General features: G+C 38.6%; 2 protein-coding genes across 2 annotated transcripts; both read left to right on the forward strand.

Moving 5' to 3' along the window:
- Nucleotides 1-290: 290 nt before the first annotated feature.
- ncaph (non-SMC condensin I complex, subunit H) lies at nucleotides 291-13,267 on the forward strand. Its single transcript, XM_023958733.2, has 18 exons — nucleotides 291-425; nucleotides 1,206-1,428; nucleotides 1,527-1,617; nucleotides 1,747-1,839; nucleotides 2,063-2,180; nucleotides 2,754-2,896; nucleotides 3,088-3,277; nucleotides 3,436-3,518; nucleotides 5,003-5,196; nucleotides 5,886-6,031; nucleotides 6,154-6,260; nucleotides 8,282-8,401; nucleotides 8,674-8,781; nucleotides 10,391-10,537; nucleotides 11,239-11,343; nucleotides 11,482-11,558; nucleotides 11,811-11,886; nucleotides 12,948-13,267. Exons 2-18 carry the CDS (start codon nucleotides 1,211-1,213, stop codon nucleotides 13,005-13,007), a joined length of 2,076 nt encoding a protein of 691 aa, XP_023814501.1. The 5' UTR covers nucleotides 291-425; nucleotides 1,206-1,210; the 3' UTR covers nucleotides 13,008-13,267.
- A 1,161-nt stretch (nucleotides 13,268-14,428) lies between these two features.
- On the forward strand, nucleotides 14,429-23,349 carry vamp8 (vesicle-associated membrane protein 8 (endobrevin)). The gene is made up of 3 exons (XM_023958732.2): nucleotides 14,429-14,638; nucleotides 17,927-18,088; nucleotides 21,507-23,349. Exons 1-3 carry the CDS (start codon nucleotides 14,624-14,626, stop codon nucleotides 21,690-21,692), a joined length of 363 nt encoding a protein of 120 aa, XP_023814500.1. The 5' UTR covers nucleotides 14,429-14,623; the 3' UTR covers nucleotides 21,693-23,349.
- Nucleotides 23,350-24,826: the final 1,477 nt, after the last annotated feature.

Consider the following 24,826-nt stretch of genomic DNA (forward strand, 5'->3'; position numbering starts at 1 on the left):
ACTATCAAAATGTTGTATTATTCCTACCTTAAAAAACTCTGTTCTAAGAGAAACTTGATAAAATTTGCAATGTAACTGTGCAAACTGTATACTTTTTTGCAAAAGAAAAAAAAGATAAAGGATACTAAAATGCTGTCGTGAAAAAATAATTTTTTCTTCATGTTTACATGAAGTAAAGTCTTATTTTTTTTTTTTTTTTTTTTTTTTACATGAAGTAAAGTCTTGACAGAACCAATTCAAAGCCCACGCTCGTGGGCGTGGCCTTGCGTGATGACGTTGAGCTTGGAAACGTAAACCGTTCGGCGCAAAAATTCAAACAGAGCAGGAAAGAAGGCTGCGTCTGGCTTTGTTTCCATTAACGAAAAATCTACCATTAAAGCTCCGCACCGGGACAGCGATATTTTTACACGAGTTGGTGGAATCACGTAAGTCTTCTCCTATCAATGTTTGTGTTTTGTCTGTCTGACATTAATGAAGAAGACGCACACACCGAGGCTAAAAGTTTAGCTATTTTGACTGTACAGTTAGCCCATGCTACGTTAGCGTGTACATCGCTTTGCCAAAACACTTCATTCTACTTCTACAAAAGGGGATTTTCAGTGTAACTACAATGTTTTAGTCAAAACTACACGGAAACATCCTTTTGTGCACTCAGTCATTCAACTAAAGAACGATGAAATATTTAATTTATTTGTCAAAAAAACAATTTGACCACGCGAGTATCCCTCTGTTTACATCGTTCTTTCTTGGAGAGGACGTTACTAAACATTTGTAAATACTGTATTCAGTAATATTTTCCTATAATTTTCAAACAGCATAGCTTAAAAAATATTTAGGGAAATGGATCTCTATCTGATTAGGTAAATCTAAATAAAGTTTTTAAAGGTTGACATCCTTTTATTTTGACTTTTCAAAATAAAGTTTGCTGCTTTCCCCCCAAAATAAATGTCAACTATTGTGCAATATGTTTCTTACCATGCAAATCATCACGTCATTTGTAATCTTACATTTATTTTTTCCAATTCCTCGTGTAGTTTTTAACATTCACCAATAAAAAGTAAATCAGTCCAAAAAAAGTATGAAAACAGATCACTAGAGTATTTCTTTTTTCTCTCTTTTAACATTTGCTTTAAAATTCACTTCTCAGTTTTTAACTCATTCCAAACATGTTTTTGTTTGATTAAAAACGTTTTCTGCATCTGTAGCTAAGATGAGTGCAGCCTCCACACCTGCATCCCGAGTGCGTCCAGGATGGCCGTCATCTTCTCTGCAAGGCAAGGGTCTGTCTCCTGCGGCCTGCAGCACCCCGCTGCTGTCAGCCTTTCCAGGCAACGACGATGAGCAGGAGCGGCGCCAGCGCAGGAGGTCAAGGGTCATTGACCTTCAATCCGCCACAGATTCTTCCTTCACTGAGACTGCATCTCACAGGTAAGCTGTTAACTCGTACCTGTGTACATTATCATCCGCCTGAGTGCTGTTAAGGTTTGTTAAATTCGGGATGCTCATATTTTTGTTTTCTAAATCAGTGCTTTCGGGACTCCTGCTGCTGTACCGAAGCTTTCAAATGCTCAAATTTCAGAGCACTATTCAACCTGCATAAAACTTTCTACTGAGAATGTAAGTTTTTGGGTAGTGTTCATATGCAAACACTTAAACTTTATCAGGCATTTTAGGAAGTCAATATCTGATTAATGGAAGCGGTAAAATAAATATCCTTTTTTCTATTTTGTTTGTTTTTTCCCCCAGAAAATCACCACCAAAAATGCTTTTGGTCTGCATTTGATTGATTACATGGCGGATATTTTAAAGCAGAAGGATTCTGAGCTCACTAACTTTAAGGTTTGTGTAATCCAATTACTTTTTTGCCTTTAAAAAGAAATCACCACAGTCTGTCCCTGTACTTAATGTATTAAACATAGACTTGTATCATACAAGAATCATGACATCACTTGTTATTTTTTTACCCATTTAAAGTTAAAGAACAGCCTTTGGTATGATTTTAATGTGGACTCCAGAATATGCCTTCTTGTGCTCCATTATTGACATTTTGTTTTTTGCAAAGGTGGCTGCTGGCACTTTAGATGCCAGTACAAAGATCTATGCTGTGAGGGTGGATGCTGTTCATGCCGATGCATACAGAGTGCTGGGGGGTCTCGGGGGTGAGACCAAACCAGGAGAGGGTGAGATCTGCAGCACACTGTGCTGCATCTAGGCCTGCACAATATACCGCAAATTTATCGTTATCGCAATATCAAGCGGTGCAATATCCATATCGCAAAAATCGCAATAAATGGTTACCTTAAATGTGCTAAAACAATCCTATGGCAGCTTGAAGCATTTAACGGATCAAATAAATCCATTTATGCATTTGACCAATTGGATGGACCCTTTCCGATGTTGACCAATCACATGAGCCCTTTTGTGTGAGATTTTTGCCTCCTACGTCAACGAGGGTCATTTGGAGTATAATTTTTTTAAACCGTTGCAATGAAATAGTAATGATGTTTTTGATTGTTTTGCTCTTTGTTCATATACCGCAAATTATATCGTTATCGCAATATTGATCACTAATGTCGCCTGTTTTGCTCATATCGTGCAGCCCTAGCTGCATCATTTTCCAAATAAATCTTTTTTCACTAAGGTTTTTTTCTTCTTCTAATAAAATTATGGCTAAATGTTTCACTTCTCATTGCTTTTGTCCAAAAATGCAAAGAGTGAGCATTATCTGGTTTTGTCACACCATGAAACTGCAGCTCGTGCTGCAGAAGCAGGGAATGAGGATGACGATGGGGAGGAGGTGACTGCAAAGCAACCAAAGAAGAAAAGGCCTCCGAAGAAGACGGTGGAGCAGAACCTGAACAACATCAACAGTTCTGAATCTGAGAGGAAGTGTGAGGTATGGTGAGACGCCTTCCCTTCCATACCGTTTTCAAATATGTTAGACTTGTTGTTGGCATCAAATATCATCTGGTTGTTACAGAAACAAGTTTTTGTTATGGTTGTCTTTTGAGTTCATCTTTTTCCTGTATAACTCTGTTCTGTTGTTGTACTTCTTAAATAAGATCACCGTTGTTGTTGCACATCCAGGTGGACCCCATGTTTCAGCGGATGGCCTCATCCTTTGATGAGACCAGCACAGCAGGTGTCTTCTTGTCAGTTTTATTCAGCGAGAACAGTCGCTGTGAGCTGCTCTTTCCCTCTCACCTGATTCTGCTGCAGTCCACACCATCATACTCTCCTCCAGCTCCACAGAGCACACCAGCATCCCCGTTCATGGGTAAATCTCATTTTTCAGACGGAAGGATGTGGTGCTTTTATGCCAAATACTAAAATTTGTTTATTTTTCCCTTTATGTTTGCTTTATTTCTACCTGGATGCCAGTTATTGACTCTCTCTTTTTAAAACGTTCATTTTTCTTTTTCATGTTTCTGGCAGCTGGACTGCAACGGTCTCAAGAGAAAAGCTCCATCTGTCCGTCATTACAAGACTTTTCCTTTACCAGTTGGAACCCTGAGCAGGTCAAAATTGTTTATAACCCAAAAATGTATTAATCTAAAACTATTAATCATAATTTTAATTGGGTTATATTATTTAATTGGGTTTAATTATTCCAGTTTTTGTTGTTTTTTATATATTGCCTTAGTATTATTACAGTTAACTGAATTTTTCAGAACAAATGCAGTTTAGCCAGTCTTTTATTTATATTGCTCTCAATAATACAGACAGAACCTTAAGACAATTGTGCAAACACAACTTTCCTCTGATATTCTTGATAGAAATGAAGCTCATGTATGGAGCCTGAACAGGGGTGTCAAACATACGGCCCGCAGGCCTTATCCGGCCCGCCTGGTGGTTTAGTCCGGCCCACACATGAAGAGTAAAAAATCATAAGGATGATTAAAAAAAAGGAAGCAAGTTTTTAGTCCATTCCTGTGGCGAGTTATGATTTTTTTTAAAGAAATAACCGAAATGTGCAATTCCACCACTAGGGGGAGCAAAGGAAAGGAAAAACAGTTGAAACAGCATATCTCTGCACGTGCCAAAAGCGAAACATAACAGCTCTGCGTCTGGGTAGGATGCACCTTGGTTCCCTATGAGCCTTACCGCTGTTATCTTGCTATAAGGATGATCATTAGCGACACCCTAACGACCAAAATGTTGTCAAAGGTGAAGTGGAGTGAAGAGCCTTCCAGGAAAAATGGACAGAGTTTTTTCTTTCTTTCACGAAGCTGAATGCAAACCCCAAATGCTTTATATGTCATCAACATCGCAGTGCTCAAAGAATATGACATTCAGCACCACTAAGGGACTCACCATAAAGAAAAGTTTCTGGATTGCTTCAGTGTCAGATGTAAAATATTCAGTCTATTAATTTAAATAGACCAACTTTTCTTTAATTGAAATTAATTTTATTTGAGATCCAAGTGATTAGGCTACTATGTTGATTGAGGCATTTTTTCCAACTGAGTAAAAAACTAAAACAAAGCTGTTATTTTGCTTTTATGTTACTGGTCCGGCCCACTTGAGATCAGATGGGCTGAATGTGGCCCCCAAACCAAAATGAGTTTGGCACCCCTGTTCTAGACTTTTCACATTTTAGGACAGTATAAAATATACCATGGAAAAAGCTCTGTTAACCTATATTGGTGTTTAAACTCAACATTGCTCTGTTTTGTTAAATTTTTAAATGAATGCTGATGGTAGTTTTTTTTTGTGACTGAGATGATGCTGCTCTGCATGTCACCTTAGAGCTATACAGTAATTTATTAGATGATTGTTTCTGATTTGTAGTCTCCAACCCTCTGAACGTGTTTCCTAGTTTATTTTAGTTTCCTTTGCATTAGCCATCTTCATTTTCTCTTCAAGTTCTTCATTTTTCTCTTAAGTAATTACCAGTCAGCTGTGTTTCTTCTGTTACAAAGCGCTCTCCAATTTACTTAAAATCGGCAATAGAGACAATAACACCCCCCTCCCCCCCCTTTAATTACTTCTCCTCTTTCAGACCATGAATCAGCTGCTGGAAAAGATGAAAGAAGGCGAACACGTGTTTGATGTGAACGCTGATCCTGATCCCGAGCCAGAGGAAGATGAGGGCCTTGAGTTTGATGCCGATTATGAAGAGGGTCAAGTTGACAGTCAAGAAGGGTTAAAGGAATACAAGGAGGGTTGTGAGGCAACTGGCTCTGGAAAAGGAAGGTAAGCTCGTGGACAGGACAGCAGATCAAAGGTGGTTGGATCTCTGCTCACAAGGTTGGGTTGAATGTTGTGTTCTGGCTGGTACAGTGGACTAGTGGTAGAGTGTTTGGCCTGAAACTGGGATGCTGTAAGCTCAGGTCCAAAGTTGGGTCAAAGATTCTGTTTTCTCCCCCAGGGGATAAGCCAAATGAGAACACTTTTCACACGCCCAGGTGTGTGACACCAGATGAAATTTTAAGTTCTGTAGCAATAAAAATTCAATGATTTTTATCTTTTTAAAGCATACAGTCTCTTTTTTTTTTTGGTTAAAACGATTTGATATTGTCCAACAATAAATGGTAAAGACATCATTGGAAATATGACATTCACTTATCTCTTCAAACAAAAATTACAGTATATTTGGGTGAAACACATGAATTTAGCCCCTTTATACTAAAGTAAATCATTTGTTTCAATTACAGATGTCTGTTCTGTACATCATACACATAATGACACCTAAGGAAGTCTCTCCCTATAGGGATTGTCTAGAAATGCTTGTCAGTGTGGACAGTAATAGGGAAAATTTGGGGTCTAAGGTGCTTCCATGTCTTATTATCAAAAGCAGCAGGTGACTGAAGACGTTTTTATGAAAGTTGGCATAAACAAGCTGCTGGGTTTTCTTTTAAATGGTCTTTGTGTTTCTCCTATAGAGATGTGATTCCCATTGGAGAAGGGGACATTTCCACTATGTGCCTGCAGCTGTCTTCTCAGCCCAGAGAATACTCGTACTTCAGCCCGAGGACCATGGCCACGTGGGCGGGCCCTGGGTACTGGCAGTTCAAACCAAAGCACAAATGTGAGGGATGCAAACGCTTTCACAAACTACACTTTACGTTGTGGTTTGAGTGTGGATGTTGACATCTGGGTATCTGTGGAAAGTGAGCCCAGTCTGAATTCTGGTTTGTTTTTCTGCTTTAGTGGATCATTTGCCTGACAAGGAGACACGAAAAAGGAAACCTAAAAAGACCTTTGAAATAGACTTCAGTGATGACGTCAACTTTGACACCTTATTTCGCACCTCAAGGGTAAAAAGCTCCTTTCATTGCATTTTTATGTTTACATTTTTATCCCGTTCAAATATCATGACTACTTGAAAACTGCATCCACAGTGTGACATTTGGAATTAATCCTCACTTTTACTGTCATCATAAAAACAGAAATGTGTTAGTTTTTGTTAGAGAACTTGATTAATCAAATGATCTTGATTCTCATTTAATTGCAGATTTCTTGAGCTCAATGTCTTTTTTTCTCCATTTTATTTTTGGTATTTTAGTTTAGTTTTTTTCTTATTTAAGACCAGTAATTTACTTTACCTTTATCTGACGAAAGCAGGATTATAACAAATTTTTATGTCATCTATTCCAATCTTAACAGGAATCCTATGTATTTAGGTTCAACCTAATACAGACTCTTTCTTTTGGGATAGTTCTCAGTTCGATTTTTAAAATTTCTTTTTAAACATGGATTGTTTTTGAAAAATAACTTGAACCCTGGTTTCTCCAGCTCCATTAATTTTAATTAGAAAAAGTATGGGCATTAGATATGATGCTACAGAGACACTCCTTAAAGGCTTTGGTGTTCGCAGGGGGGGGCTTCTTCTTTTTCTACTGTTTGCTGGCACATGTCCTCCACCTACAGTTAGTGTGAAATATAGAAGCAGTACAAATCTTGCTCCAGGTTGTTTCTTTCCCAGCCATATTCCGATATATGAAAGACTTGCTGTATAGAATTCCGTCCAGGTACAAACCGCAATTATGAACTTCTCCTCCATGACCGGTTTTCAGACGATTGGTACTTCTGTGATATAAAAAGGACGCCATCCATACGCCACTACTCAATCCGAGTCCCTGATTGGTCAAAGTTCAGTTTTAACTTTCAACACGCGTTCAGTGGCTGCGTGTTTTGTACGTAAAGCCCGAAAACAGCCGTAGAAACTTGAGCAGCGATGCATGATTGTGAGAGTTTTGAATGCGGAAGCCCGGAACACGCGTTTCCGTGGACTTTTCATTGGAACTGGTCGCTAGAATGCCCGTTGCCATGGTCAGCGTGAATGTAGCTTCAGAATCAAAGTCTGCTTAAAAGCCAAAAAGGCATAACCACAATTCCATAGAGAATGTGATGTTTAAAAGGTTCAAGTGTTACAAATGTAAAAGGTTTTACAAATGCTAAACAAATTGCGGAATTTTTCATTATGGCAGATTTATATATAAATAATTTTTTTTGCTTGGTTTGTAGTCCAGTGCTTTAAAAGCAGCAGAGTCAGGTCAGGTGTGGTTTTTCTCAGTCTGTATCAGTAATGCGATTCATAAATGCATTCGAGCTGCCGTGGTTCTTTGATGCTGTAACCATTGCACTGCATGCTGGACTTCTGAGGTTCTCTTTGATCCAGCTGCCATCACATTGACCATGCCTCTGGTGTTTGGGATGGGTTTTTTTTGCCTTTAGTTAAGAATGTTTTTGTTTTTTGTTAGCCTGATAATAAATGAAGAGTTTTGGCTTTTGAACCAAAAAATAGCGTGTACACTGAAATGGAAGAAAGCTGAATCAGAAACGCATTCAAACGGTCCAAGATGAGACTTTCTCCTTTAATCTGGTGCATCTATGGTTTGTAAACAAGTTTTAAGAGTTGTTTTCTGTTCTGATTTGTCATAAAGGTTTAGGAGAAGAGTTGAAGCATGTGTGCGACACTAATAATATACCAAACTGCAATTATTTTTGGTAAAAGGTTTTATCCCAGATTTTTAATTTCATGTAATAAAATGTAATTAGGAATCAAAGCTAGTTTTATTTTCCACTTGGTAAAATGTCACTTTATACTTTGAGAAATTATGATAATTTATTTGAAATATTGATTTATTTTTAACTAAAACTTTTTGCATTTTATATACTGGTATGTTGCTCTAATTGTTTAGGATAAATTACTGTGCAAAATTAGTATTTATTGTTTTATTATTACCATTTGTGTGCCAAATTATTTAGAAACTGCACAATTTGACTTTGATGGTTAGTTTCATTCCTTGTTTGTGTCTGTTTTTTTCCCCCACAGGCAGCCACCACAAATGTCAAGTCTGCACTCAGTACCACCAACAAAAAAACTACTTTACCAACAGATTTCCAGTTTCCACCAGAGACGCTCTCCCAGCTCAGCCTCAAACCATCCAGTTCGGTGAGACTTGATCAATATGTTATTTGATGAAATGCTTAAACAAAGGTGTTAAGAAAAAGTGACATTCCAGGTAGCACTATTAAAAAGAAACTGGTGAACAATTTCCTACATCTTTTTTTGTTATACCATCTGATGAATATTTTGATGAATGCATTCTTGTAAATCATTCATCATCATTCTTGTAAATGCACAGCTAGTTTTAGTTTGACACGATCGTTTACTCTAAATATCAGTAACGAATAACATATTGCATCTGTGATTATCTTCTATAGTTGTGTCAAGAAGGGCAGAAGAGGCTGTCAGGAGAAGTTGGAGATGGCATCGGTGATTATGACTACAACAACGCCAACGACACGGCCAACTTCTGCCCGGGCCTTCAGGTCTGACACTCGTCCTGCTAAATCATTTAACAGAGTTTTGGTGAGGACAATAAAGGTTAAAGAGAGACCACATTTTAGACTGACATGTGGCGCTTTTGCAGAGTTTTACAGACCCAAGAGACAAAACTAGATGTTGTTGGTTTTTTTTTGCAAGCTAATACAGACTTATTTGTAATCATCTTTCATATTCAGCTGAATTTAAAGGTGGGGGCTCGAATGGAAAATGGTTCAATTCCCAGTCTCTGCTTTTCCTGAAATCTTACACCATGTCAGTTAGTACACCGTGTGTGCTGTATTTGTAGAGTAAACCATGCGATTTGTCACACACCATGTTGTATTTTAGTTTCAGTTCATTCAGTAAAGAGAGAGCAGAGGAGATAGTCAAGATTTAGTGGTTTCAGTTTCCAAAATTGTCTTGAAAGAATATCACAAAACGTTTGGCACCTAAAGGTTTTACAAACTTCGCTAGAAAAAGGATCACATAACTGCATTCTTGCTATCATGCCATTTCCCTTCAACAATCTGCTTACAGTAATTTTACCTGTAGTGTCTGATTTCTGTCATATATGTTCATTCTTATTCTATAGGTTGCTGTACAACTTTTACATTTAAAGTTGCTTTTAAGCTTAATCTTTACCTCTTTTTCTTCAAATTATTGATACTCTGCAGTACATATCATGCAATTAGTTGAATTCAGTCAGATAGCTGGAACTAAATGCTGCAAATTTTTCTGTCAAAGTGCCTTTATAAACACTTTTTGATACAAATCTTTTGGTGGTTTTACTCAATTCTCTACATATTTCCAGTCAACCAAAGATCATAGATTATTTTTTATTATGTAACATGGTCCGGGTGAATAATGGATTCTGATTGGCTGCTGGGTGTGCATTAAAATGTGATAATCCACAGTGATAATGCACACCTAAAAAAACAAGAAGTTCTGGTGTCTCATAGATGAAATCCCTTTGTATCACTTTGTTGACTTTTTTAAAAATAAACTTTAGCTTCATTATCTGGACAAAAACGAGTGGTAAGAGGTGAACTTTCTCTCTGAACTGATGCTTTATTTAATCCATAGTGATGATCAGAATATATAGCACTTTCTTCTGCCACACCGCATAAAAAAAGCGATCTAAACCGAACAAATGAAAAGAAAAACATACTAAAAGCGGATTGAATATGACCATGGTTTATGCCATGCGTTAATTTCTGATAATGCTTACTTTGTCGGCCATGATCCTTTACTTATGTAACATAGGTCTATACAAAAGTCAAAGTTTGTTCGTTAATGTGTGTAAATGGGCAGTCCAGGCCATCAGCTTCATGACTGACATCAGCTAGCACTAATCTGCTGTGTCATGCTAAAACACCAACATGCTGCAGTTTAAAGCAACTTCATCACCTCAAACTGCTGGGGTTACGAAACTGCTGCCACATCACCAAGAGTGGGAGAGCTGACCAGACATGACTTTGTTCCGTTCAGTTACTGCGTGCCAACCTTACTCACTAAAGCCATTTATGGGGAACATTTTTGATAAAACAGTAAAGCAAACAAAGCTTTTATCTTTGCGTTTCCTTCTGTCATCTCCTGGTCTGTCCTCTGCTTCAGGGGGGTGACAGTGATGACGACGATGTTGAGGGGTTTACTGGTTCCGATGACATCCAGCCGTCAGGTGGTAGTGAAGCTCCACCCTCACAAGACCTGGAGGGTGTGTCCACCTACGGGGAGGATGAACTGGTACCTGAGCCTCACAGAGTGAGTCATGCAGGGTTTTTTTTTCTTTTTCAAGAACACATAATGGATTTAGTTTGTTTTGTTTGTTTGACACGTATTCATTTACCTGGCAGTAAACCTGAAGCCTGTGAATCTCGATCATGAAAGGGCCTGCATCATGTAAAATCAACCTTTTGAGCTTTTAAGTGTATTATCATGTTAATTCCTCACTATAAACAACCCCAAAGCGGTATTCGGATCCATTCACGCATTTCTGAGCACCAGCCCCTCCCAACCCGTGAAAATAAGCGGGTTCATTGTGGCGTAGATAAGTGAGGAACAGCCCCTTCCAGGAAAAGTCTACCCTGCCAGCGCCACCCCCAGGCTAACACGCACACCCACTTTCTCCACAAACCGAGCGGTGATCATCAAAAGCGCTTTCCTTTTATAAGCACATGTATCTTTGCAATAGTTCAAATGTTGTTTGTTTTTATTGGCGAGATGCAGCCGAGGCCGACTCTAGGTTGATGTCATGAAGTGAGCGGCACCCAAGCGAAAAAGAACTGATGAAAATAACAAATATTTAATACAAAATTTGTTCTGTAGTGTGCCAAAATGTAATTTATTATTACATATATGGATATAGTTCACTCAGAAATGCTTAAAAAGCATGATTGAGGCCTTTTCCAAAAAGGCTGAACTTTGTATGGAATTGATTTTTACTCTACTGCTTGTGTTTGCAGGTCAACAAAATTGAAATCAATTATGCCAAGACAGCAAAGAAAATGGATATGAAGAAGCTTAAGAACAGCATGTGGACTCTTTTAACAGATAGTCCAGAAGAAAAGGTACAGGTGCTTTTACTTTGTTTCTTTCTTTTTTGTCTGTATTGTATCATGTTGATGAATGTTTAGGTGTCTGGCGTTGGTGCTTGAGGACGGTCTAGAGAGGGCAGCTGTGTTCATCTGGTTTTTGTCTTTCTGCAGGTGAAGGAGACTGTTGAGACTCAGGATGTGTGTGGGGAGAAAGCCTTCAGTCAGACCACAAAGATGCTGCTTCAAAGGTACCAACACAACTCTGGCACTTATAGCAACAATCATCAAAAGCTTTAGAAAGCCTCACATTCTACTAACATTGCTGGTTTGGAATCCATGCGTGGGTTTTACCAAAAAGTTTTGGCTCCTCCAACACTTTTTTTTTTCGTATTCTTGTGAGACATTATCTTCCTTTATAGACTGATGCTGACAGAACCTTGAAGAGTTTGATTTGAAATGTGCTCCTCCTCCTTCTCCCCCCTCCTTCTTGTACCCCTTAGGTTGCCGAACGTTATGGCTCAGAACCTGTCGGTGCCGCTGGCCTTTGTGGCTCTGCTTCATCTGGCAAATGAAAAGGTGCAACTATTTATTAGAAAATAAAAGAAAACATTGCAACCCTCTTGGCATTACAATAACTCCTAATCATAAATAGACAAACTTGCATTTTTATGTACAGTACAATCAATTCAATATAATGATTGTCAGATAGAGTTTGATGAATAGCTTGAAATGAAGTGGGAAGAAGCAAATTTACATAATCCCACCAAAAATAAACAAATATTAAGCATATGATGGAGCTAAAAGAAGTGTTTCACACTTTTCTGTGTTGTTTTTTTACTTAAAAGGGGAACATAATTTCTAGTTGCTTAGCATGTGATCTAGTTTTTTCCGTCTTTTGACAGTGTGTGAAAGTTTGAAATGGCTAATTGACACGCACATCTGTAACGTATATCTATTACATATACTGATGTCATCATGTAATCAGTTCCTAGATTAATGGGAAAAAAAGTGTTTATCATTTACCAATGAACAGCAGGACTGACGACCCGACTCTATTTTTGGTTGTCAAAAAAACCAAAATAATATTGGTTCATGAGTTAATTCATTTAAAATCAAATGGAAGTAAATGAGTTGTACTGTATTTGAGGTTCTGAAAATATCTTATCAGTTTGGTTTCTTTTTATTTAACCTTTATTTTACCAGGAAGTCCCTTGAGATAAAACATTTTTAGAGAGAGACGTGACCCAGAGGCATTGATACACACACAAACATAAAACCATGAAAATAAAAGAACATTTGAAACAGCTCAAGATAAACATGTGCACTCTTCGGTCACTCACTCAGTGTTATCAGTTTGTGGGATCACTTTGCTTATAAAGATAGTGACAGACGTGTCATTACTCCTACTCGACTTTAAAATGTTTCAACTTAAGAGCCTTTTAAATGAATCCTGTTTGTCTTTAAAATGACTTTAATTTAACATTATATTTGACATTAATTTATTATCAAGAGCAACTTTCAGCTTTAGGAATTCTACTTTTATAAAAGGTTATAACAACATAACCCAAGTTATTTTCTGTAGACAAACGTCTGAAGCTTTAACACCTTTTAACAGTTTTGAATTGTCTGTTTTACAGAATTTGGAGCTGGTCAAAGTTGATGACATGTCAGACATTATCATCAGACAAGGCCGCTAAGGAGAAAACCAGGAGATTTTTTTAAATTCTGTCCTCTTCTTTCTTTGAATTTATGCTTTTTCTATTTAAAATGTCAGGTTTTATTCACTTTGTGCTTAAGTTTTAAATCTGCCCTTTTTTCCCTCATAATGACAAGACGACCTTTTTTTTAACTCTGTACTATTTCATGATTATCTGTTGTGTAGATAAAAGAACTTTTCAACCACTGCTCAAAAGATATATATTGTCAAAAGAAATAAAATGTTTTTTTTTCCCATAAATGTGGTTGAGTTTGTGACTTAAATTTGGGCAGAACGTGTGAAATCCTGGCACATTAAACCTGTTTATAGTGTGAGTTTGCAACTTTGCTGTCGCCTTCCCGTAGAGGTTAAGCCGGTTTGTCTGGGTCTGTGCTTCCATCTGGGTGAGACGACATGACGTCCTTTCATTAAGGAGATACAGAACAAGAAAGAGCAGAGGACTAATCACATTCCAGTCCTTGGCGTAGAAGTTTTTAATCTTGCACACAGGAACTTTGATATAAACAGTGTTTTTACTTTAGGTTTCCTAATTTAATCCTAATATAATGGTAGAAATGTGCTTTTGTCCGATTATCACTAAATTGTGTAATGTGTCTCAAAATGTTTATAGTAATGCAATTAATATATAACACATAAGTAATTAGTTTTGTTTGTTTTGTTAAATATACTGTTTAAAAGTGGTTTTCCCATCATACCTCTCTTCAGACTTTCTGTTTAAAAACACAAAAGATTACTTCAAAGGATTCAAGGAGTATTTATTGCCAGTGAGCAGGGCATTTTCACAGAATTGGAATTTGCTGCGGTGCTAATGTGCGACATAAAACACTTGAATAACAAAAATAAATACCAGAGCAAAAAAAAAAAAAAAGATCTGAAAGGGGTGAGTTAAGAGTTAACATTCATGACTCCTATCTCAGATCCAACATGTGATGGAAACACCCTCAGATGGGAATTGAGTAGGAAGGCTGGAGCCACACAAAACCCAACATTAAGGGAACAATAGAGTCATGCCTTCAAAATAAAAGCATGTCCTGTCTTTATAATGAAATATTATCAGAAGCTGAAAAGTCAAATGGCACAAGCCAGATACGATCTGCAGTAAATACTTAACACATGTGGATGTGTTTTTATTATTATTATTGCTATTGGTCTTGATATTTTAATAATTATTGAAATGAGGTGGAGGGGAAATAGTGAGATACCTCTATTTTTTGATTTTTATCAGATTTTTATCGGTCCTTTTTTTACTCTAATAAACTAGCAAAATATTTGGAATCGTCATTCTAAAAAAAATAGCAATAGAAATGTCACTGTTGCACTTTTTCTTTCTTAATTGTAGGTTCTACGTCGCAAATTCAAAGTCGCAGAGCGGAAGCAGCGGTTGTGTTGCGGCGCACCGACGTCTTGAAGCGGAGGAATTCTATGACCGGAACAAAAAATAGGACCAGGAAGTTGAAGTGTCGAGCGCGTCCCCGTCACGATAGAGCAACAAACTAAAGTTTTAACAAAGTATTTTTAAAAGGTTTTAGCTTATAGGTCCGCTTCGGGAAACGTGTTTTCATTGATTATCGATCAGGGGACATCATTTCCAGCGACATGGACCATGATCCGGTAGGTACTGAGAGACCTGTTTTGAGACCCAAGTAAGAAAGTAAGTTGTTGTTTGGAGTCATGCAACAACAGGTGAAGCTAGCTTCAAAAAATGGATTATTTAACCTGGGTTGATAACAATAAACTCTTACTTTTGGTTTTGTATTTATTTTTGATAACGTTTTTTTTTTGTTGCCCGGAAAAAGCTATTACCTTTTACTGTTTTGAGAGATTAAGTAAAGTTTTCACTAAAGACGAGCAGCTAAGGTTTCTCAAGTTACTTTGGGAACTTTTCAGAGCTGCGAGGTTTCTATGACTTGTAAAAGTTTGTTTTGTTAGCTTCGTGAACGTCAGTTAAGTTAGCTAACGTCAGTCTGTTTTAATTAAGTTAACGCCAATACTCGCTGAAGCATTAGATTATCCCGAGTGGTTTGAACGTGAAACGAGGCTCCGAGCTTTCCCTGTTCTTGTGTGTATATGTATTAATTCGTTGTTGTAATTTTTTTTCTTCAATCAAGTTTAAGTGTCTCAATATTTCAATATTCACGAAGAAACATTTAGTTTCAGCCACGTTCACTAATATGATTTAACAGAGCCCAGTGTGCGCATGCGCGTTCGTCATTGTCTTTATCACATTTGTCATGCCAGAAAAATCCTCATATATGTCAGCATGGGGGTATAAATCTTAAATTACACTCTCGGTTTGTTATCCTTTCCCATTTAAATAAAGTTTAAATATTTAGGATTATATTCTGCCATGATATAAAATCACGAAAAGCCCATTTGCATGTTTTGTTTTAGTTTATTACTACACATTTGCGTATAACGACACTCTTCGTGTATGCAGTAACCGCATAACATGATCTTATCTTTGTGTCAGTTGTCAGGTTTTCCCTTGGAGAACAAAGCTACTTTAAATTCCCGACACGGCGTGGACGTGTGTCCTCAGCTGTTTGCTTTCTCTAAATAATGTTATTTGATAGCTCTCAGCCATTCAGTGAGGCTCGCTGAGGTCTTGGTAGTGGGGAATTGAGAAGAAAAAAGGGAAATGGGTTCACCTGAGAGGCAGGTAAAACTAAACATGATTACCTCACACATGACTAAAATCAAAGGAGTAAGATGGAAACTCTCTTTAAAAGACCGAAGATGTGTTCAAAAGCAAATGTAGAAAGTGAGAATGTGAGTCGGAGCTAACAGGAAGGATTAGAGGGAAAGGAGGGATTTGAATCAGGAAGCAGAGAGCGAATGATGCAGGTAAACCTGCTGTATCCTAGAGACGGCTTTGTTTTCAGGCCGACTGGCTCGTGGGACGTGGAAGTCCCTGCTCTGTGTTGACAGAGGGCACACTTTTTATTCTTTCTGCTGGCAAAATCACACCTAGAATTGTGCGAAGTAATATTCTGTATTCACTGTCCCAACTTGTTCTAGACATGTTAACAAAAGCATTTGTCTAAAGCAAGAAAACTTGGAACATTTGAGTAAAAATGCAGCTGATTTAAACAATTCTTACTGTGATTTTTGCAGTTTCTTGATAGTTTGGAAATGTATATCCAGCTATATTCTGTTTTTGGTGGTGCAAATAGCTAAATAACAGCCATCCTTTGCACTATAGTTGTTTTATATTGAATTATTGTTTTTTACTGGGCTTAGTTTTTGATTTTGTTCTTGTAGCACCTCTACAAAAACATCGGCAAGAAGCAAAAAATGAAAACAAATGTGTACTGCATGGATACTTCTTAAGACAGAAGCACGAAAACAAACAGGTGGCCGAAAGCAAAGCATTTCAAATACGTCTTTTAGCCAATTCATCATTCCTAACTGAGCTTTCACTAAACTAGATGATAAAAAGGATATACGTACAACTGAAAAAGAAAGTAGCATTTCTGGTTTTTATGCGACACTTTAGTTTAGTGAGACTTTCTTGCCTGCTGACCATTTACATGCTTTACATTTTGACTTTTTTTGACTTTCTAATAATAAATAAAGGGCAGCCAATCAGCGTAAAACATCGACTTTTCTGTCTTTGCTTTGAGCGTGCTGTCCAACACCACCAATATGTAAGCATTGATGTATTGTTGATAGATAAAAAAAACAAAATGGCCTTTTGCACGAGGTGCATAGATTGCTGGATTGTTACAAGATATCAAAATCTTTCTTATTTTTGTTGAGAAGATGAAGCTAAGTGTGACTATTGTGTTATAGTTGAAGTATTCTTTTTAACTGTATTTATTTTGACTTTAAAATAAACCAGAAAAAATGCTCATTACTATTAAGGTTGGAGTTGCTCTGTGAAGGTGCTGCAGCCGCTCCACAGCCTGACTGCCTCCATGCCGCTCATGCAGACAGAGCCTCTGCTTCATGTCTGGAAACGTCCTGCATTTCCATGTTCACAATTCTTTTCTTTAGTCTTTGGTGTTGCAATGTCATGTGTAGTTTAGTTTTATTTCAAACCTATTGTAAAAGCTTCTGACTATAACTGTATTCGGTCAAAATGTTCTCTATTTGACAGAACATCAAACATGTTGGAAAAGGAGATGGGCAGAACCTGAAGCTTATTTAAGGCTGCTACTGATTCAACTATGACAACAAAAATACAAAATCCACAGAATATATCAATATTATCAGTATCATTCTCTGTCTGAAGATTTAGCAATCAGCGTGTCATTATCACATCATAAAATATACCCAGGATTTCATTATAATTATCATAGGGTTCAAAAATCAACCCAAAAGTGACCATAATAGACCCTAATATCATTTGAGTTAATGTTAAGATTGAACATAATTTCTTTGGATTTATTTTTAAATCAACAAATGTTTGGACGCTGTTTTGTGACGTGTAATCAGACACGACCATCGACACTCAATTCTTAAACAGTTTTCCCCGAAATTCTGACTAAATTAAGGTTCAGTTACAATTTTTCTGCTACATGTCTGTATTTGTTTCATTGTGTTCCTTGTGATTTTTGCATACATGTGCAATCCTCACGCTGCAAAAAACAGGCGCCCTAGAAATAGGTCAAAAATTCTTAACATAAAGAAAAATCTTTAGATGAACAAAATATCTGTCAACGGGGTAAGAAAAATTATCTTACCAAGAACTTTTATTAAAAAGTATTTTAGTAAAGAAATTCTGGTCACTAAGACATATTTTCTTAAATTAAGATTATGTTGCTTTGAAAAAAACTTTCCAAAAAGATTAATTTTCTTGCAAGACAGAAATAGATCATATCCTATATTTATTGGTAACCATAGCAACCTGATTATTGGCGAAGTGCAGCTAACTGTGGTCTTCTCCTGGTACGGCAGGAGCGAGGAGATCTGGCGGAGCCTCCAAAGGACAAAGTTGCTCAACTAAAGGATCAGGTGGATGGGGTGAAAAACATCATGACGGAAAACGTGGACCGGATCCTGGCCCGAGGAGAGAGGCTGGACGAACTCATGGACAAGACGGAGGACTTGCAAATGGGGGTCAGTGCTGCGGGGGGATTTGGTGGAGGAGCTGCTGTGCTCCGGCAGGCGTTTCTTCGTAAAAACACACTGGTGGAGCTGCAAACAGAGCCATAGTCTCACTCATTACATAACACTGAAAGTGTGGCTTTTTTTCTGTCCCTGAAGTAAAGTTTAAATTGCTTTTTGGCAAGACGTTGTTCCAGCTGCTCTCTATGACAAGAAGCTATTACAGTTTTTCTCCATTGGTTTGGCTCATTTCTTGAAACAGAAATTAGATTCTCAAAACTCTAAGATCATTTGGCAGAACAGTCTTACAGTTTAGCACAACACAATAGCTCACTTGCAAAATCTAATATATCTCCCCAAACTGTTCACTCATGCTTCAAAACTAAATTCCTTTCCCATGTAAAGAGTCAGTGCCACCAAAATGGCAAATATCCTTCTCAATTGCTTTGGCTCATTTCTTGATCAGACCGGACGTTCTCAACACTCTTGGTGCTTTTGTCAAAATAATGTGGATGGTTCAGCACAACCTGCAAAAGCTAATGTCTCTCCCAAAACAATTCCCTCCTGTGTCAAAACTAAATTTCCTTCTCACTTAAACAGTCAGTGCCTCCAAAATACTTTGTCCCTTTGGCATTGTGTAGGCACTGCAATTCAAAATGATTGGATGCTTTGTCACTATAGCAGAGGACCATTGAAATATCCCTCATGTCCACCTTTTAGTCTTAGCTCAGTCATTAATTGACAGTGGTAACTGTACTGTTTTTGTATAGCTAACAGAATACAATTCTGTATAAAACGGAAAAAAGAAAAAGGATTTTAGGGTAAGAGTAGCCTCTTAGGTATCACAGCACACATTGCACTCATACTGCCAAGGAAATTGTAACCATTATCATTCACACACATAAAGTAACTTTCATACATGGAAAAGTTTTATGCTGTAAAAATACAAACACTAACAAAAAACAATGAAAATGATATGCAACCTACAGTGCTGTAAATAATGCTTGAGTTTCACAACTAAAAGTTCTTCACTGGTCGCCTTCCTCACCCTCCCTCTCCTGGCCATCATCCACACGCTGCTGTCTGTCTGGCCACAGATTCTTGTCCACATCAGAGCGTATATTCTCCCTTGTGATGCAACGAGGGAAGAAACGGCGTGCATGTGGCAACCATCCCCTACACTGATCTCCTGTAATATCCTCACACGCAGCATCCATGGCATGGAGCAGGGACCTCTGATCTTGAGCCCGATGCTCATACACCACTCTCCACCTCCAAGTGGAAAAAAACTCCTCAATAGGATTGAGGAAAGGAGAGTAGGTATGAACATCCTTGGATGAGTAGTGAACCAGGCCCTGATGAGCGCGCCATGGTGGAAATTCACATTGTCCCATACAATAACATATAGTGGTAGGTGAGGCCCTAAGAGACCTCTCTCAGTTTCAGGGATCAAATCAAAATGAAGGCAATCCAAGAAGATGAGGGTCTTCTGTGTATTGTATGGGCCAATCCTGGGGATGTGAGTGGCCACACCATTCTCAGATATGGCAGCACACATAGTTATATTGCCCCCTCGCTGGCCTGGGACATCCTCCTTCGTTAGTCAAGTTCTAGTATCACCTGACTGTCAATTGCTGTAATAAATGTATCAAATGTTCCCAGGGATTCATATATCATATTCATGTATTATGTTTTTGACTAATTTTGACAATTGAACAGACTATTGTGCATGTGATGAGTTACACAATGAAATGACGCGGACTGATTTTGGAGTGAACAACCATTAGACTGAGAATCAACAATCAGTTTAGATCAAAAAGATCTATTCACTTGACAATTGTGCTAAATAAAGGCTACCTGTACTTAATCAATTGAAAGATGTACGGAGACATTTAGACTTGTACTAAGACATTTGCAATTTGAGGAAACCAATGAGAAAGTGGTTTGGATGTTTGTCCATGTTGTTTGGAGAATGTAATTTCTGTTTCAAGAACTGAGCCAAACCAATGGAGAAAAACTGTAAGAAAAAGTGTCTCCGCCTCAGACGTCTCACCACACGGGTACACTGGGCTCCTCACCTTGAAAGCTTTGATTTTACTGAAGCAGGTACAGCACAGGTGGAGCTGATGGCTTCGCCCGTTTCTCATTTCACTGTGTGTCCATTTCAATCAGCTATAAATATAGGTGCAAATAATAACATTCAGTCATTAGTCTTTTTGTGAGGCTGGGATGTTTTTCTAGTGATCTATGAACTTGTCTGCTGTAGAAAGACTTCAAGCTAAGCTGATGCATGTTCTGCTACATTTTTTTTTTATTATAAACAAAACTTCATGAGGTAGTTGATATAATAAATTAGCCTTACTGACGAGCCTTAAGGTAGATTTGCATCAAATTGGGAGAGTCTGTGAATATCATGAATCCAGACATGCAGACGTGATTATTGGTGCTTTTGTAGAACCCTTCATAAAGAATAACTTGACCTCTCAACATGTCCGTGTCTTCCAAGCATTTGCTGCATTTGGGGTTTGTAGATAAGCAGTCAAGGCTTCCATGTATTGATGAGGCTAAAAAGGTTTGACGGTAGCTCCTCCCACATGCATCGGGAGCACCAAGTCTAAGCGTGAAGCAGAGGATTTGCCGTTTGTCAAACAGCAGGCAGCAGACGGGAGTTTCGCGTTCGGTGTGAACGCAGCATTAGTCACTACCCTTGACGATATTTCAATCTCCTCAAACCATGCGCACTGCGTAGGGAGCCGGTTAGCGCTGGTCAAGTGATAAGTGGACGCTCCCCGCGTTTAGCCTGACTGTTCGAAATGAGAACATTAGATGCACCTCACTTCTGACTAGATTGCTACGTGAAGGGTTAAAGGGTTAAACCAGGCTGAACTTTGACCAATCAGGGAGTCAGATTTGGTAGAGGCGAATGGAAGACATCTTTGTCATTCAAGGAAGTGTCAACCATTTGAACATTGAGCATGGAGGAGAAATGAATAACTGTGATTTGTGCCCAGATGGAATTCTTTGACTTCAAGTCTTTTATATATTGGAATGAAACTGTGAAAGAATTCTGCTAACTATAGGTGGTGGACATGTGCTGGTAAACAGCACAGGTTCGCTAGTCCAGTGTGAACACCAAGGGCTTAAGATGTATACGTAGCTTGAGACTGGAATTGGGAAAGTAGTTGCTTATTTTCCTCTCTAGCAGTAAATTCTCTCAGGAATCTGATGTTATTTCTTTAGTTTAATCCTAGAATATTGATGGTGCCTGTTCGTCAAAGTGATCTCCATGCATGAGTCGTTCCTTCTTTTAGCTGCTGTCTTCCATCTGTCACATGACCCCACCACCCTAGTTTGAGGTCTTGTACCCGATCCATCAGAAGCATTCCCCTCCTGACTGGCTTTCTTCTCTTCTCCCCCCTCCCTCGCACAGGCTCAGCACTTCAAGCACACGGCACAGAAAGTCGCCCGCTCTTACTGGTGGAAGAACGTCAAGCTGGTGGTGGTGCTGGTGGTCATCGTCCTCGTCATCATCCTCATCATCGTGCTGCTGGCCACCGGCGTCATTCCCACCGGAAACCCCGTGCCTCCCATCGTCACCCCCACCACCAAACCCTGAGCCCACAGCAACACTCGGATAGCTGATACATGGATGAAGCACACACATCCCAGTTGCACACTGTAATGTACAGACTCTTGAAAATTACTCTCCTATGAAGAAATATTTGACACTTTAGTTTCCTCTTAATCCGGTTCTTCTTTGATATCAGCTGCTTGTCACCTTCATCATGTGATAAAGGAGCGTCTCCTAGTTATTTATAGAAGTGAAACGCCTCCTGTTGGCCACGTCAATATTGCATGCAATGTCCAATTATCTAAGACTATTTTATTTTATTTTTTCTGTTACAAACTTCTGTACAAGTTGATCTGTATTAAATTGATAAATATATCTGACGCTGGGCTGAATCGCACATTAGAAGTAAATGTTACCAGTTATATCAGTCATGTTTGTTTTATCCAAAATCCACTACTTTTTTCTCTCTGCTCATCGTTTTTGGAAACGTGGCTACAGAAACAAAGCCCTGGAGTTTGTTACACTCAGATGGTACTTTTCCAACCTTTTGAAGGGGTCAGTGGTGCATTCAGGGCTGAAAGCGCTGAAAGGCAGAATCGTGCAGAAGTGTTTTGTCATTGGATGAGATGTTTACACAAGGTTGTACAATTTGGTATGGTTCTTCATTGCTGTTTTCTTTGATTTTTCTTTCTCTGCCGGTCCCTCTGCCGTTCATGTTACAACACGAAGCCCTTCCTTTGCGGCTTCATGTAGTAAAACCAAAGCCAGCATGAGGATGATGAGAGGCTTTTCCAGCCTATCAGCTGAGAGAAGCCATTTAGATCATGTGCCTTTCGCCCCCTTCTGGTCTAGTCATGCCAGTCACTGCTGGAAAAAGTCAATTTCAACGTATTCTTACTCCCAGGATGCAAGTTTGTGTTTCTCGTCCCGCAGCATTGATTTATGCTTCTACTTAACTGTAAATAGCTGACATTTTCTCCAGGTTCCATAACTAATCAGTGTCTTAATCAAAGTGTTTCTTGAAAAATGTAATGGTTTATTTTTTGCATCAAATCAATTAATATTTTTGTCAGTTTGAGCAGATAATTTACATAGAAATTAATGGTAAAATATTACAGAAGAAATGTTTGTATGTGTTTAGTTTCTTCTGTACGTGCGTCTCTGATAAAGCTGGGCCTCCGGGCCTCCTGGTCGCCGGGCCTCCTGGTCGCCGGGCCTCCTGGTCGCCGGGCCTCCTGGTCGCCGGGCCTCCTGGTCGCCGGGCCTCCTGGTCGCCGGGGCTCCTGGTCGCCGGGCCTCCTGGTCGCCGGGGCTCCTGGTCGCCGGGGCTCCTGGTCGCCGGGGCTCCTGGTCGCCGGGGCTCCTGGTCGCCGGGGCTCCTGGTCGCCGGGGCTCCTGGTCGCCGGGGCTCCTGGTCGCCGGGGCTCCTGGTCGCCGGGGCTCCTGGTCGCCGGGGCTCCTGGTCGCCGGGGCTCCTGGTCGCCGGGGCTCCTGGTCGCCGGGGCTCCTGGTCGCCTGATCTGCAGTCTTTCTCTATTGCATGAGATCTTCCTCTCTTCCCTTCTAGTCTGTTTAAGCTATTTACGACTGCTGCTGTGGTAAGGCGTCATTCTGTCAAGTTTATCTCTTATAGAATTGTCCAGACTTTCTGGTATTTAATGGTTTTATTGGTGGATTCAATAAATAGTATTTATGTCATTCATCCTGTGTCGGTGAGCTTTTCTTCTTTCTGCCTCAAAAGTGCTAAAAAATGCCCTGATTGGTTAATTTAAAAGATTTGAAAGTGAATTTATAAATGTCCAATAAAAGAATAAAGTTCACACCAGTGCTCTTCACTTTTTTCTTTTTGAAACAACTCTATGCAGTTGTAATAAGTTACCTTAAACAACATGTTTAACAAAAGAATAAAAGAACTTTATTTTGACATACATAAAGTTTTGTGATGCTCTAAAACAGGGGTTTACAACCTTTTATGCCAAAATAGCCACTTGGGTTTGTTTCCTAGTGACCAAAACGCAGCAAGAGCGAAAAAGTCACTTTATTATTCAGAAAAGTACATTTTATTTATGATTGTGTGACTATTAAACCATTCACTTAAAAAATGTAGCCTTTATATAATACTTTCTGTTAACATTTTCTATTGATAACAACTTTAGCTTCTACTTTTGACAGCAGCTCATACATGTTCCTTTCAAAATAAAATACGCCTTGTGTCAAATGAGATCCTCGCTGCAGCAGATTTACTTGCAGGTATATACTTTTAGTAACTTTGCCTATAAGCAGCAAGAAGACACTACTGTGCTGCTGAAGATAAGAATATGTATTTTAAAACTATTCCAATTATAACACCTCAGACAATCGATTAAACCTTTAACCATCTTTTTTATCTGACATCTGCATAAAATCTATGGAGTCCTATACTGTTCATAATTAAATAAATAAATATTTAATTCAATAAATAAATATGGCCTCATGAACAAACACAATCAACCAATAAATCTCTCATAAATATATAAAAAGATCATGAAATTGTGAAAAACCTGCACACTGATTTTAAATTAGCCATTGTATTATTCAATATATTTCATTTTGCTTTAAAAACGTGTTCATTATTTTAAAACAGCATTTTAAAAATATTCATTTTAATCATGTGGAATATATTATAATTTTACGTCTTTTTTCAGAACCTCGGATTTCAAAATCAATATTTTCCAAAGTAGCTTTGTTTTTATTTAATGTTGCTGTTTTTCACAATGGCTGATTTATTTCATGAAGAGCTTTTTCAGGAGAATGGGTCTGTCTGTCAATCAAACTAGACAAGGCGGAGACACTTTTGTGATTGGCTATTCCTTTACCCAGACATGAGCAGCAGCACCCTAACTCCCCTGACTATATCGATCGAAGATGCTTCAGCAAACGTGATGGCGCAATGCACACCCCTCAACACTAGGGGGAGTATGCACCTCAACACATCCACAGTGTTACAAGAAATTGGGCAGTTTTGGTTCTAAATTTGCGGATAAAAGTGGCTTTGGGCGAGTGTGCATAATTCAGGTGATTTTGTGGTCGGTTTGGCAATTTTCATCTTCTCATGAACGTATAGTAGTGGTCTAAGTTAGGCTGAGTGGTTGTTGGAGTTCCACTAAGCTTCTATGAACTGGAGTTTCCATGAACGCACC

Source organism: Oryzias latipes, chromosome 9, assembly GCF_053564925.1.
Source record: "Oryzias latipes strain Hd-rR chromosome 9, Olatipes_Hd-rR_3.1".
NCBI lineage: Eukaryota > Metazoa > Chordata > Actinopteri > Beloniformes > Adrianichthyidae > Oryzias > Oryzias latipes.